This window comes from Cebus imitator, unplaced genomic scaffold, assembly GCF_001604975.1.
Source record: "Cebus imitator isolate Cc_AM_T3 unplaced genomic scaffold, Cebus_imitator-1.0 Scaffold325, whole genome shotgun sequence".
In the NCBI taxonomy this organism is placed as follows: domain Eukaryota; kingdom Metazoa; phylum Chordata; class Mammalia; order Primates; family Cebidae; genus Cebus; species Cebus imitator.
The window spans coordinates 2,082,778-2,098,969 of record NW_016107640.1 but is presented as its reverse complement, the minus strand read 5'-3'; the positions used below and the strand labels follow the sequence as shown (position 1 = coordinate 2,098,969).

The 16,192-nt window shown below is 40.7% G+C and overlaps 1 protein-coding gene across 3 annotated transcripts in view; it reads left to right on the top strand.

Moving 5' to 3' along the window:
- Positions 1–15,255, top strand: part of SCG3 (secretogranin III) — a 39,508-nt gene extending 24,253 nt beyond the window's left edge. For all 3 annotated transcript variants that reach the window (XM_017504631.2, XM_017504634.2, XM_017504632.2), the window contains 2 exons: positions 10,247–10,327; positions 14,663–15,255. In XM_017504631.2, the coding sequence (XP_017360120.1) occupies positions 10,247–10,327; positions 14,663–14,781 (200 nt within the window). In that variant the 3' untranslated portion in view covers positions 14,782–15,255. The remainder of the gene's footprint in view (positions 1–10,246; positions 10,328–14,662) is intronic.
- Positions 15,256–16,192: the final 937 nt, after the last annotated feature.

The window sequence follows — 16,192 nt, the reverse complement described above, 5'->3', positions numbered from 1 at the left end:
AAGTTTACATCCCTATATCTCAGTTATTTTTCTGAAACACTATGTCTTTATCATTAGTTGTGAACAAATGGTTTGAACCTACCTTATTTTTCTGTCATTATATTCATATCTTTGATATAATTGGGACCTTATTTATTTTTTATCACTTGAGCTCGGGAGGTGGAGGCTGCACCACTGTATTCCAGCCTGGGTGACATAGCGAGATTAATGTCTCATTTGTAGGTTCATCTACAGAGTTTGTTCTTTAGGAACTGAGAGAGTTAGTCAGTGCTGTCTTCAGGGAGGTGGTGGAGGAACCCAGCTAATTTATCATCTGAAAACACACCACTGGGCTTTCCGAAAAGAGATTTTCATTGGTTATGTATTACCATCAGTGGCAATGAATAGGCGAACTTTTCTTATTCCTTGTTATGATGTGATATCAGATCACGAGGACCAATCTTGTTCATGGCATAGCTCTCAATTTTGAAGAGACTCTTTGGCCCAATTAAAGGTTCCCCACCCAGTGTCTCCTGCTCACACAAATAGAAGCAAGTTCCTATTCAAACTTGATTATAGACCCATGTTTAATGTCTGTGTATGAAGCAGAAGAGAAACAAACTAGCTACGTATTTAATACCTTGAAACTCAATAATACCAATAAAATTACAAACTATTTCCCTTTTATATTACTACTACCTTTGCTAACACTTCATATCAACTTTTTCATTTGTGTAAGTTACTTCAGTTATCATCATTGGTCATGATAATGACTTTATGCTTCAATTGGTGTAGATTGGGCAGTGGGGGCTCCCTAAATTTTTCTTTAGTCCCTTTGGTACATCATCTTTGCTTTCTGGCAACAATGGGATATTGTATATCCACTCTGAATTTTCCGTTCCCGAGACTTGAAATCAATTCTCCTTCAAGGAGTTCTGGTTTCCTTTTGTAGAACAGACTTGTAGAATTAGACACCTGAACCTGGGCATTATGGGTTCGCATAAGTGGTGATAGTGGTGAAAGATGCTGCTTCTATTTCAGCTAGGACATTTTTGAGACAAGGCTGAAAAAGATAGTTTTTCCTTAATGTATCAAGTTTGTGTTGATTTTTCTTATCTTGTACATTTGTATATTTCTGTACGCTTCTTTTCTCTAGCACAAATTCCATAGACCATCACAATCTTTTCCTACATTGTCACAGCTGATGTGTCAGCTCCAATTGTTTGGTAGTGGCCCAGGTTGAGAAAGTTTATGATATTGCATCTGGACTCAGATGAAAGAAAGTTGGAATGATCAACTGATAATGTTTGTCCTGAGCAAGAGTAGGCAGAACTGGTATATGTGTGCCATGTTTGGGGACTCATACTTCTATTCAACCCTAGGTCATTCTGGATGGGCGGTAAACTCTTTTAAAAAAAAATATTAATAGTTCTTTTTTGAAATTGTGGCAAAATGTACATAACATAAAATTTACCATTATAACTATTTTTAACTGTGCAGTTTTGAGGCACTAAGTACATTCACATTGTTGTGGTGCCATCATCATCATCGATCTCCAGAGTTCTTTTCATCTTGCAAAACCAAAACTCTATATCCGTTAAACAACACTTTTCCATTCCCGCTCTCCTCACTCCATGGCAATAACCATTCCATTTTCTGTCTCTATGGATTTGACTACTCTAGGGACCGTATATAAGTGGAATCATATAGCATTTTTCCTTTTGCGACTGGCTTATGTAACTTAGCATAATGTCCTCAACGTTCACCATGTTGTAGCAAGTGTCAGAATTTTCTTCCTAAGGTTGAATAAATACTCCACTGTAGGTATATGCTATATTTTATGTATTTATTTGTCTATAAACACTTGAGTTGCTTCTACCTTTTGGCTGTTGTGAATAATGCTGATATATATATATGTGTGTAAAAATGTCTCTTTGAGCTCCTTCTTTCAGTTCTTTTGGGTATATATCCAGAAGCAGAATTGCTGGATCATATGCTAATTCTATTTTTAATTTTTTGAGGAACCTCCATACTGTTTTCTGCAGCAGCTGCACCATTTTAAATTTCTACCAATCGTATGCAAGAGTTCTAGTTTCTCTGCATCCTTGCCTAGACTTTTGATTTCTGGATTTTTTTTTTAACCTAACAGATGTGAGGTGGAGGATGAATGGTAAACTTTTTAAAAATAGCTAACCAGAGGCGCACACCTGTAATTCCAGCACTTTGGGAGGCCGAGATGGGCAGATCATGATGTCAAGAGATCGAGACAATCTGGCCAACATGGTGAAACCCCGTCTGTACTAAAAATACAAAAATTAGCCAGGCATGGTGGTGCACGCCTATAGTCCCAGCTACCTGGGAGGCTGAGGCAGGAGATTCGCTTGAACCCAGGAGGTGGAGGTTGAAGTGAGCCGAGATTGCACCACTGCCCTCCAGTCTGGTGACAGAGCAAGAGTCCATCTCAAAAAAAGGAAAAAAAAAGCTAACCAGGAAAAGAGTGGCCTGTGACCTGAGACAGAGAACCAGGAATTGGGCAGCATACAGCACTATAGTTCACCTCAACAGAAACCCGGCGTGCCTCAATCAGCCCCTCTGGAAGTGACCCACATACAGCAATCATATTTCCCTATACCAGTGAGCCACAGGCTGTGTCCTTTAATTTGCTAGGGTCACATGCTCAGTGCTTTAAACAAAACCTTCTATCGCTGTGCACAGGGCTGTAGGAATGGGTGCTGAAAACATCATGTAAAAATGAATATAAAGGAGATGATTCTTAGTAGTCCACTATTGCCTAGTTAGGATGTGAATGTTTGGAGACTAATGATGTGGGTGGATTTCCTTCTTCATTAGGATTTCCATCAGATAGTAATGGGGAGAGAGGAAGACAGTAGACTAAACCTCTATTGATTTAGTGTTATTCTTTTTTTTTTTCCACAACAGACTCTCGCTCTGTTGCACAGGCTGGGGTGGAGTGGCACAATCTTAGTTCGCTGCAACCCCTGTCATCCAGGTTCAAGTGATTCTCCTGCCTCAGCTTCCCGAGTGGTTGGGATTACAGATGTGTGCTACCACACCCAGCTAATTTTTGTATTTTTAGTAGAGATGGGGTTTCACGATGTTGGCAAGGCTGGTCTTGAACTCCCAACCTCAGGTGATCCACCCAATCTATCAAGCTTACCAAAGTGCTGGATTACAAGTGTAAGGCACCACACCTGGCCTAGTGTTATTCTTTGTAATGGCTCTTCTAAAACATTAGAAAAAAGGCAGGAATTTGAGGTTAAAATGAGTCCTTCTGCTATTGTTCAGAGATCTAATTTATTCATGTTACCCCTGACCCCAGTACTCTGGGATAAGGACAACTGACTCCAGTATAGTTTAGAAAACGCCAACTAAATTTAAGCCAAGGACCTACAGTTTCTAGGAAAAAAAAATTAATCCCCAAAAGGACACACTGACATATATCTTTGTGTTCGCAGTTGTTTTATTGCACTTTTCTCAAGGAGTGCTTTGCTTCTGTTACAAAGCCCAGTGAGAAAACACCCATTGTCTCTAGGTGGAAAAAGGAAAGCATCCATGTGAGTGGAGGCAGGGTGGACTGGGTTTTCTGGGACAGTTATTCAGCAAAAAATAAACACTTATTCCAATGGCATGCCTGGCGCTGTGCTTAGGAAGCAGCTACAGAAGGAATATGAGAACCATTTCTCGCCTTTGAGGACTCAAGCAAGCTTTGAAATGGCCCAAGAATAGTCCCTAACCCATATGCCGGCAAGCGCAACACAGGCCACATACATGCACATATATCTCGTTTACTGATGAGCCAGACACAAACAGAACAGGATTCCCCCGGGACAGGAAGTCGGAGGACATTATAGAGTAGAACAAGGGATGAAGTAATGGTCCAGCTAAAACCACTTAAGGAAATAATTAGAAGCAGAACACATTGGCAGGAATATCTGTGGGGAGTCTGTTTTGGCCTTGCAGAGTGCGAGGTGATGGCCCTATCTAACCACAGCAACTGTTTATTAACCATGCCTGGCATGAGCTGAGTCCTGTGAGGAATATAAGTAATAATAATAATACTCGACATTCATATCATGCTTCAGTTTACAAAGCATGTTTATATCCATCTCATTTCAAGCTTAATTTAAAAAACATCCAACTTTGTTACCAATGATGAAAAATGATACATTTACCTTTGAAAAGTTTAAACTATTTAAACTATGGTTTCCACAGGGACTCACATTAAGAATAATAGTTTTAAATGTTGGTCTGGTTGTTTAACTGATTCAGTAATTATTTCTAAATTTATGGATATTCTAATATATTAATTTCTTCTAATTTCAACCAAATCTATAAAGTTGCTTAACTTTTCAAGTAAATTGCTCTCTGAAGATCAAAACAAAACAAAACAAAACAAAAAACTACTTTCAAACTTTATTATCTAAGTGTGGCTCTTTTTGCCAGTTAGATGTTTACTCATTCACATCTGTTCTGTGAGTCACTGAAAATCTTTTTTTTTAATCATCCAAGGGATGAGATAAGCATTATAACACCCATAAACTCCTTCCAGCACTATCATTTGTCAACTTTATGGCTGGAAAAAAAAATGAGGTTGGAAAAGGTGATCTCTAAGATAACTCTCACTTAAATAGCCTATCATCTTCGTCTCTTTTTTTATGGGAGCCAGAAAAGTTAGCCTATTTAATTGATAAATTGATAATAAATTGCCTAATTTGTGTGGATATACTTATTATTCAAGCAACATAAAAGAAGAGAATTCATGCCTCCCTTCAAGTCTCTAGGGATTCTGCTAGAAATGTCCAAAAATGATGAGTTCAAAATTCTCCCCTGGGAGTCAGCAAGTGGGTCAGGAAGTCCCAAGTAGGTTTGGGAGAGCTACATATCAACATGGGTTTTTCAAGGACAGCAAAGGGGAATTTCTTTCTATATGTACAAATCACGAATCTCCTCTTTAGAATTCGTCCCTTGATTTACAAATCAGTAAAACGAGGCCTAGAAAATGATTGACTTGCTCAAGATCTCATGGCCAGAGTGTAGAGCTGGCCTTGAACCCGTGTTTTCTGACTCTCCATCTAGTGCTCCTCCAGTCTTCCATGCTGCATCTCATGGGCATGTAAAATGTCATCATTATGCAGAATCTTGAATCTAACAGCTCTGTGGTCTATGTGAGCATCCATGACATCAGCATCAGCTGCTTTGCTTCATCCAGTTCAAAAGTGTAATCATGTAATCTTGACATAATTTTAAGTATTATATCAAACTTAATTTTTATAAAAACTCTTTCACAAGACCTAATGTCTTTAGTATATCCAGTATGCATTAGGCTAACTCTATTGATTTGTATACTTCCCCCAGAGAGAGATAGTCAGGGCAGCATAATAGAGTAAAGACAAATTCATGTTTAGAAAAGATATTTTTCTCACAGTGTTAAAAACCAGAACAGCCAGAAAAGCAAGGCTGCATCTCGACTCTGGCTCTTTTCCCATCTGCTTCAGCATATGTTTTAAGGCTTGTATTCTATTACCTCAGTCATGAGCTATTTTTTTCCAAAGGAAACTGAAATAAATTGAGGAAAAAAAAAATAGTCCAGCTTTCCAAAGTTGACTCTCATACGGCTTTCAGTGCACACTGTGTAAATGAAAGATTTGCTTTATAGCTCTTGCAAAGAGAAAAGTCAATATGAGCCAGCTGCTTTGCCCCAAGAACAGAAGAGCACCTGATGTTATTCCCATTGTTGCCAATGCTCTTGTAAAGGTGTGGAGGTCTTAATACTGGTGGCAATGGTTTCCAAACTTTGCTGCACATTGAAACCACCTCAGGATCATTAAGAAGTACAAACGTGACCAGGTGCGGTGGTTCATGCCTATAAACCCAGCACTTTGGGAGGCCGAGGTAGGTGGATCACCTGAGCTCAGGAGTTCGAGACCAGCCTGGCCAACATGGTGAAACCCCGTCTCTACAAAAAATTAGCTAGGCATACTGGTGGGCACCAGTAATCTCAGCTACTTGGGAGGCTGAGGCAGGAGAATTACTTGAACCCAGGAGGTAGAGGTTGCAATGAGCTGAGATCGTGCCATTGCACTCCAGCCTGGGTGACAGAGTAAAACTCTGTCTAAAAAAAAAAAGTACAAATATTTGGTCCCGAGTCCCAGATACTCTCATTTAATTGGTCTGAGGAGCAATCTGGACATTGGGCCTTTAAAATTTTTCTCTAAGTGATTTTAATGTGCATCAAAGTTTGAAAACCACTGCCTTGTCAGCCAGTTTAATAACAACAGCAGGCACTCAATTTCTCTAATCTAAAAGGTGAATTTGACCCAGCCCCAGACATTAAAGGCTCCATATTCATTTTGGTTCAAAACCAGGCTCTGACCCTGTATTAGTCCCTTCTCATGCTGCTAATAAATAACATATCTGAGATTGGGTAATTTATAAAGGAATAAGGTTTAATTGACTCACAGTTCCACAGGGCTAAGGAGGCCTCAGGAAATTTATGATCATGGTGGAAGGAGAAACAAACACATCCTTCTTCACACAATGGTAGGAAGGAGAAGTGCTGAGCAAATGGGGAAAAGCCCCTTACATAAACCATCAGATCTCATGAGAACTCACTATCACAAGAACAGCAGCATCAGGGTAACTGCCCCCATGATTCCATTATCTCCCACTGGGTCCTTCCCATGACACATGAGGATTATAGGAATGACAATTCAAGATGAGATTTGAGTGGGAACACAACCCAACCATATCAGACCCTTACTTAGCTATGTCCCCTTAGGCATGTCATTTAACCTCTCTGAGCCTTAGTTTCTTCATGAATAAAATGGGAACAACAATATTTAATTCAGAGAGTTCTATGAAGATAAATGACATGTGGATATAGTATATCTATCACATTTGTGTTTTAAATTGTTTCTGATATACCTATCATTTAGGCTTAGAATCCATTAAAGTTCAGGTCTTTCAAATAAATGATTCATTTTCACCAAAAAAAAAAAAAAGAGATAAATCTATGCCATTTATGTGTTTTTTTAAGATGTAGTTTCCTAGTTTGGATTCCATGCTCACTGGGCAATCTTCTAATTGCAATTTGGCTTCTGTATAGAAAGCTTTCATCCATTTACTCATTGACAAATACTTCTGTAGTGCTTACTGTCTGTTAGTCCTTGTTCTAGGCATGAAGGTACATCAGCAAACAACATATTTCTAAGGGAAGAAGACAATATACTTAATAAATTGTATACTACAATAGAAGATAAGTAGTCACCTTCTGATGGACAAAAATAAAACATAAAAGAGGATGAGAATGATGGGGTATTCTGTTATAAATTAGGGAGACTGTCACAATCATATATGTTATGACCCATGAGATATTAGTCTCTCAATGAATTGCAGTCTGATTTTCTTTAAGTTGTAGTAAACTCATTCTCTGTTGTGAGTTGATAATGTCAATATAGTGAATAAAATAGCTTTTCACACATTACATACTTTTTAAATTTCCACACCATTTTTATAGGTAATTGGTTCCTAAACAAAAAGCAGCGTAATACAATAATGCTGAGGACTCTAATTTATTTTTCTTTTGAGTCAGGATCTGGCTGTGTTGCCCAAGCTGAAGTGCAGTGGTACAATCTTGGCTCACTGCAACCTCCACCTCCTGGGCTCAAGCAGTCCTCCCACCTCAGCCTCCTGATAGCTGGGACTACAGGTGCACACCACCACGCCTGGCTGATTTTCTTTTTCTTTTTGATAGACATGCGGTTTTTCTATGTTGCCCAGACTGGTCTCAAACTCTTAGACTCAAGTGATCCGCCCATCTCAGCCTCCGAAAGTGCTGGGATCACAGGTGCAAGCCACAGATCCCAGTCAAGCCCTCTATTTCAAACTGTCTTATATTGAGTTCCCTCCAAGGCATGCACTAAGAGAAGGATTTGAGGTGAAGAAGCTTAATTCGGAAGTGACCCCAGGAAGTACCACTGCAGGGTGGGGACATGAACAGGAAGGGAAAGAAGCCAATACAAGGTGTGTTAATGAGCAAGCTTCAGCATTGGCAACTAGAGCTCAATCCTATTGAAGACTTGTGGGAAACAGTAGAACATGCCTAAGGAACAAGGAAGCTAACACGTCGATCTACCCATTTCCTCCACCATCAGCTGAGAGTTTCTCTATTAGCTGCGCATGAAGAGGGAGGTATGAGAGTGGGCAACATCTGCCCCACTATGGCAAAAACTTCTTTTTATTTTTACTCTTCTAACTTGGAATTTTTAATGCAGTGTTTAAACAGGCTAAGCTGTGGTTTTCCTTATCCCAAATAAGCTCTAACATCATGATATGATATCAGAGGAGACAGTAGAAAAAATGCTTAAAATTATTTAAAGAACAAGACCATTTTTAGACATACTCAAAAGTTTCAAAAGCCCTAACTACCTAATGTGTGAATGACAAATCATTATTCATTAAAGCGAGCCCTATGGGGATCACTAGTTTGATTTAAACTCTTTAAAATAATGAAGTTGCATTGTTTAGAAATGGTCAGCACTAAGATTTCTTTCTTTGTTCAAAATGCCTTATGTAACTGAATTAATCTGAAATAGAAAACACTGCATTTTAAAAATTATTTTTGTATTTATGTATTAGTAAAAATAGGGTCTCTCAATGTTGTGCAGACAGGTCTTGAACTCCTGGCCTCAAACAATCCTCCCACCTCAACCTCCCAGACTGCTGAAATCAAGGCAGTTTCTATACCAACTATTGAAGTAAATAAGGACCAAAAATTGTGGCTCTCTTTGGGTGTTTGTTCATTCAGCCCTTTTTCCGTAGGAGTCTCTGTGCTTCTTTGGGGACCAGATGGCACAGATTTTCAGTGGTAAGGCAAGAGTGGGCTTCAAGATTAGGAAGAAAGATGCTCGGAAAGTCACTTAGGTAAATGCAGTGGGGGAAGCTGGAACATGGGCAACTCTTAGGGCAGCGTTATTGTACATGGGCAGTAGTTGGAGGTACCCAGGTTCAAACCTGGCTCTGCTACTTACCAGCCGTGTGATCATCAGCATATGACTTTCTCCCTGGGTGTTTCAGCTTCTTCATTTGTGAAATGGTGATGATAATAGGACTGCCCCAAACAGTTGTTGTAGAGAATAAATGAGATAAGGCATGTTGGAGCATAGAGCAGTCCCTGGCACATGATAAGCACGCAGTACAGGTAGCTCAACCACGAGGGCTGTGCAGTAGAGTAGAGGTAACAGGGCTCAGATGGGGCTCTGAAAGGAATGGTCACCACACTGAGCTCTGCAGCTATTGCTTCTGCAGAGGCCCTGGACTTTGAAAGCCTCTTTTTTAGGGCCTTGCCTGGTTAAGAGAATGGCTGATTTCTTCGATACAGAACATACTGTCCATGTCTGAAGGTGAGGTCTCATCCTTTAGATAATGCAGGTAGCTGAAACTAAGCAGACCAGAGTCCAAGTGCCAGCTGTTCTGTCCTACTAGCCTTAGCCCACTCACTTCACCTCTCTGAGCCCCGGATTCTTCATCTCTCAGTGGACAGTAATATCCACTTGCAGACATCAATACAGGTAAAGGGCATCACGGAGTAGGGGCATGAGTGATGCCTGGTGTTCTCAAGCCACACTTGAGGCCCATGGAACACTGTTTGCATCCTGGGGAGTTTTATTAGAACCAGTTTTAAGGTTTGCCATCCAAACCTTGAAGTGAGGCATTGGTCACCTCTTTGTCTAAGTTTTTATCCTCCTCCTTCCCAAATTGGGCAGAAGACTTAGAGCTGCTTACACAAAGCCACACATTCGGACTTTTAACTGAAGTGATAGAATCTTTAAGTATCTGCCACTCTTATTCAAGTCCTTGGCCTGATGACGCGCCTCAGTTTGGAAGAAACATCCCTAAACAGAAATGAACTAATCTAGGGACCCATCTATGTCATAAACTGAATCAAAACTCTTCTCTGCCAGGACATCAAGGTGGATTTATTTGTGTGTGGAATCATGCCCCTTGTCATTTACCAACTTGATTCTTCCTCCTGGAACCTCATCCCCACCTGCTCTCCTTGACCTAAACCCCTCAACACACAAACACATATATACACATACAAATATGTACATTGCCTAGTTAGGGAAATAACCTTGCAAGTGCTACATTAGTCTAATATTTGTGGTTTTGAACATAAGTGTGGTCTTCAAAATGAGATGTAGTGATATTTTCTGAGTGTTTGATATAGTTCTCTTACCTCTTCCAGGAAAAACAGAAGCCTATTTGGAAGCCATCAGAAAAAATATTGAATGGTTGAAGAAACATGACAAAAAAGGAAATAAAGAAGGTAGGACTGAGTGTGCAAACTTCACCCATTTGTCAGGGGCTCTTGTTACATAAAAATTCCCACAGTCAAATTGACTGTGCTAAAGTTTTCCCTCAAAGCCCAAAAAAGACTGATGTCACCTCTCAGATGCAAAGGGGAACAAAATCTCCATTTATCTTATTATTCAAATTAGTCTTTCAAGTAAAACCATTTTCTTTTGTGTTTTATTATGAAAAATGTAAAGCAAATATAGAACTAATAGCATAATGAATCTCTGTGTCTCCAGCACCCATCTTTAATGTTGCCAGTCTTATTTTATCTAGCCCCCCTTTCTTGGAGTATTTTAAACAGTTATTTTCTGAGCACATATTTTGTACACCCTGCAGTCATAAAAGCAGTCACTTACTTATATAAGGCCAAACACAGAACCAGGCCCTGTTCTGAGTGCCAGGAATGCCCCGCCCAAGGAGTGCACAGCATCATTAGAGCTATGGGTGGCCCTGCCCAGTGATGTCAGGGATAGGTGTGCTACTGTCAAGGAGGTGAGAAGATGGAGTGGATCTTCATACTAGAACAGAGACAGTTGAGAGAAGGGCCACAAGAAAGCCCTCCCTGAAAAGTTAAGGATCATCTGCCGAGTGAGGAGAGAGAGAGACAGAGGGAACACTAGGTACTGAGACATAAAGGGACAAAAGAGAGGGGTTGTTCTGGGAACTGGAGCCATTCATTTCCCCGGGAACACTGGATGTTTGTGGAGAAGAACAGCCGACAGGGTTGGGAAGTGGGCAGTGGCTATGCCAGGAAGACATTTGTGCACCCTTCAGAGGAGGCTGGTTTTAGCCAAGGGAGCCTAAATTGGGGCCTAATTAGGTTAAGAACTGAGAATTCCATCTGGCCGCAGTGTGATTACAGATTGAAAAAATAAGACCCCACAAGGCAGGAGAGAGATAAGGAGGCAAGACAGAGGGAGAGATCTGGAGCAGAAATATGGGGCTTAAACCAATGGACAACGGAGGAAATAAAAAGGAAGGGAGGAACTCAAGAGCTATGTGGAGAAGGGGGATTCTGATATGATTCCCAGATACCTGGCCAGAGCAGTTGCAAAGTGATGCTTTCCAAAGAAACAGGTAATGCCTCTCCAACTTTAAAGTGCATCCAAATCACCTGGGGAACTTAAATATCCCCCTGCCCAGGTTGCACTGCAGCACTACTAAATCAGAAATTCTGGGGACAGAGCTCTGGCATCAGTATTTTTTCAAATCTCCAGGTTATTCCAGCGTGCAGCCAAGTTTGCAAACCGCTGAGATACAGCAGAGAGAGAGAAAGAGGTATTTTCAACACCCTCTTAGCTTGGGTGTTCTAAGTGTAATGGCAACAGTTATCAGGTATTCATGCATACTTTATTTGGTTCAAAATAATTTTTTGAACCAATTTTAATGTCAGTTACATTAAAATTTACATGAACCATATTTCATCAAATCTGTCATTAATTAAAAATGCACCATTGTTTTATGTGCCATTAAATTACAACATGCCATCAATGACTGCAAAGACTTTAAAATATTCATCTTAGAATCATTGTAATACACTGTGTACCAAAATACATTCCAAAGCCATGGTAAATTGTATGGTACATCAATTTGGAGGATTTGTTACTGCTTTCACTGATTAGCATGTGAATCAGACTCCTGGTCATAATCAACAACATCTTGCAATTCAATTCCCATTCCAGAAATGACCAACCTGGTGAAGCATGGAACTCTGGTGCTTGCATATGGAAGGCTCTGTTAGCAAACTTCAGAATAATAGTGTAGGTTCGATGCTCCCTTTTGTCTCTGGGAAATATGCAGTATGCTCTCTTGAAAACAGAAACAGAGAGCTCTTTCTCCACCGCCCTCATACGCACTCTGCTTGACTCGGAGTTGTCTCTCAAAGCCTGTGGGGAATCTAGTTCCTAGGGCCGTGCAGTGGCTGCAGCTGTATCAGCAGGGAAAATTACTATTAGTCCTGACCTTTGTTAACCACGGTTTCTCCCCACCACCAAGCAAGCAATCAATTCTGTAGCCAACACCAGCTGGGTGCCCACCAATTCAATTTAATTCCAACACTACCTAGAGATAGCCTCAGACACCACAGGGTGAGGGTGCAGTCCCAAAAGAGGGCTTCTTCCTTCCCATCAGTTGCATGTCCAGGCCTCGGGAACAGCTGACTGACTGGCTTCAAGTTTCAACTTCCACAACCTCCTCTTAGAGTTCAGTTAATTTGCTAGAGTGGGCCTGGTGTGGTGGCTCACACTTGTAATCCTAGCACTTTGGGAGGCTAAGGTGGGAGGATTGCTTGAGGCCAGGAGTTAGAGACCAGCCTGGTCAACATAGTGAGACCCCTGTCTCCACAGAAAATTTAAAAATTAGCCAGGTGTGGTGGTGCACACCTGTAGTCCCAAGCCACTCAGGAGGCTGAGTCAGGAGGATCGCTTGAGCCCAGCTGTGAGCGATGATCATACCACTGCATCCAGCCTGGGTAAAAGAGAAAGACATTGTCCCAAAAAAAAAAAAAAAAAAAAAGGATTGCTTAGAATTCAGGGAAATGCATTTACTGATTTATTAAAAGGATGTTTTAAAGATACAAATAAACAGCCAGATGAAGAGATACATAGGGTGAGGTCTGGAAGAATCTGGAGTACAGGAGCTTCCATCCTTGTGGAGCTGGGGTGTACCACCCTTCTGGCATGTGAATGAGTTTTTGTTCAGGTTCCTATCAACCTCCACATGTTAACCTATCTGGAAGCTCCTGAACCCTGTCCTCTAGGGCCTTTCATGGAGACTTCGTTGGATAGGCATGATTGACAACCACGTAGAAATGTGATTGGACAAAAAGGGCATGGCCTAAACCCAGCAAGGCCTGTCACTTCAGATTCTTCATGGCTTCTCTGTGATGCATCCTTCCTCCACGGTTTGGGGCAGAGCCCTCTATGGAGCAAAGGTCTTATGACCCACAATCAGATTAGAATCCTGCCTTGGGCAGGTGAAAGGAGGGCAGGTCAGAGAAAGAGAAAGATTCTGCCTCCTGAGACCTTCTTCTGAGGCCCTAAGTGCCCCAACATTATGACAAAAAGCTGTAACAGGCGCTATGGGAGTTATAAGTCAGGAATCATGGACAAAGACCTATATAGATAGATGATAGAAGATAGATGGATGGATAGCTAGCTAGATAATGTCATATCCTATAACCTCCTGGGGAGCAACTAAGGTGATGGCTGTCAAGTGCTCAGTGCTGGGAGTTCTCTTTCAATCTTCATGGCTGTGCCCTAACAGGGAGCAGATGTCCTGCTTGCTGGTGAGGAAATAAGCCCTGTCTAAGCCTCACTCACTTCGTGATTGTAGAGAAGTCCTTCATGCTTCATTTTCCTTTCTCATAGAAGCTTAAGGATACCCAAGTAACCTAGGTTCAGATTACATTCAGGCTCACTAAGGGTGGCTGCTAAATCACCCTTTTATACCTATTCTCTCCTTTCTCTCCCCCTTACCAACTAACAGAAAGCAGGGTTCTGTCTGGTCATTTACAGCTATAATTGCTTAATACTTAAAAAATCAAGGGAAAATGGGTTTTTTTTTTAAGCTTTTGGAAAGGTTTCATAGGCAGCCTTCTTACTTGGAAATTTCTATTTTTGGTGGATGTTTTGGTAATTTATATAGATTTTGTTTGTTTAAGTAGGACACAGGAACCAAAAAGAGTTTACAGTCTGGCTTTTTGCTCCTTGCATACAATTCAAACAGCATGAAATAAAGTAACTCTTAATTTGAAAAAAGAGTGGGTTGTCACATCAACAGGGTGTTGACTAAGGGTAAATCAGGAAGTCAGAACACCTGGTTCTAATCATAACTTTGACTACCTATGTGACCTTGAACAAGGCACTTAACCCAGGAGTGTGGTCCCTGGACCAACAGCATCAGTATCACCTGACAACTTGTTTAAAATGCATAACCTGGATCCTTACCCCAGACCTACTGAATATGAATCTGCAACTTCGCAGTGGCCCCAGGTGATTGGTATAAATATTAAAGTTTGCAAAGCCCTGGTCATGAGCCTATTTCCTCTTTGGTCAAATGGGGATGATATGACCCACCTGAACATCTCACAGGGTTGTGATGAAAAGCAGATGAGATAATACACGTAAACATTATTTTATACTGCAAAACACTGCACAAATGCCAAGAATTAAAATGTCTCCCAATGTGAAAGATGGAGAATGGTAATTGTGTTATTGTATAAAATAATTCTCAGTTAATGGTAATCACTGTAATGGGATTGGCCTTTCCTGATCTTTGCTCATGATGCTCTAATAATATTTTCCAGATTATGACCTTTCGAAGATGAGGGACTTCATCAACCAACAAGCTGATGCTTATGTGGAGAAAGGCATCCTTGACAAGGAAGAAGCTGAGGCCATCAAGCGCATTTATAGCAGCCTGTAAAAATAGCAAAAGATCCAGGAGTCTTTTGACTGTTTCAGAAAACATAATATAGCTTAAAACACTTCTAATTCTGTGATTAAAATTTTTTGACCCAAGGATTATTAGAAAGTGCTGAATTTACAGTAGTTAACCTTTTAGAGGTGGTTAAAACATAGCTTTCTTCCTGTAAAAACTATCTGAAAGTAAAGTTGTATGTAAGCTGAGATTTTGTAAACGGAATCCTTATTTCCTCATAGACTTATATTTTATCATCAGAATATGTTGCTTTGAAAAAGCCTCTAATGGACCCTAAAACTCACTTTTCTTCCCACTGTCTCATCCACACAAGCATTTCCTGAAGTATTGAGGGGGTTCTGTTTTTAAGGCATGCCAGGTACCAAAGCACCTTGCTTTGTGTGTCTGTTACAAGATGTCGTTTCCACTAGCAGTTCCCTTTGGAGAGTTTAAATAAATTCACATTTTCTCAAAGTCTCAGAGCTTTGGAAGAGCCGTCTGCTTTTTTGGCTGCTCTTTTTATCTGTTTCTTTATTAGGCCCAGTGACACAAAAAGGATCCAGATAAATGGGTACAAGATTTGCTGGATTCACTAACAATTTCCCCCTGCTCTTAACACTTCCTATTAGTGACTTTTCAGACACTGAGTTTACTTATCAAGAGGGATATTTATGTCGTCTCTAGGAAGACAAACGAGGTCATAAACACTGCATAAAGCAAGGCAAAAAGGTATGCCCCATCTCGGTTATCTAAACTGGATTAGAACCAAGCCAATGTTTCTCAACAGAGAGCAAAGGGTCAGGCAGTAGGATAGAAATAGAGATAAAGATCATTCCTTCCTTGTGATCCAAAGCTGGTAGAGCAGCTTCCCTGGAGGAAAAGGTTAATGAACTTCAGGTCCCAGCAACTCAGCCCCCGTCGCAAACATAGCCCCTGAAACAAACATACAGTGGTCCAAGGTCCTCTTGAAATGCTCACAGTTAATGTTTCCAAACCAGAGAATGCTTTGAAAATGTATTATTCAATGTAAATTAATTACATACATATTTTCTATATATTTGCTTCAAATTGTAAAAATAACATGCTTTGTGTATTAGCTGTCACTATGACCATGTTTCATATGGTCTTCTGACGCCTGCATTGCTGTCCTGAATGCTGCTACCTGGTATGCCACCTTTTGGTGGGGACTGTAGGGAAAGGCTGGTTTTCAAAGGTAGGAGACGGCTGCTGCTTCTCCCATCCTCTCCAGAGAGTTGCAAAAACAAACAAAACCCAAAGCCTGACACATACACACACACACACACACACACACACACAAACTAAACTCAGTATGTTCTAGAGAAGCCAATACCCATCCATGGGTGGAGAGAGGAAACTAAAAACACCTTTGCCCAAATAACAGTTGCCAAAACACAGT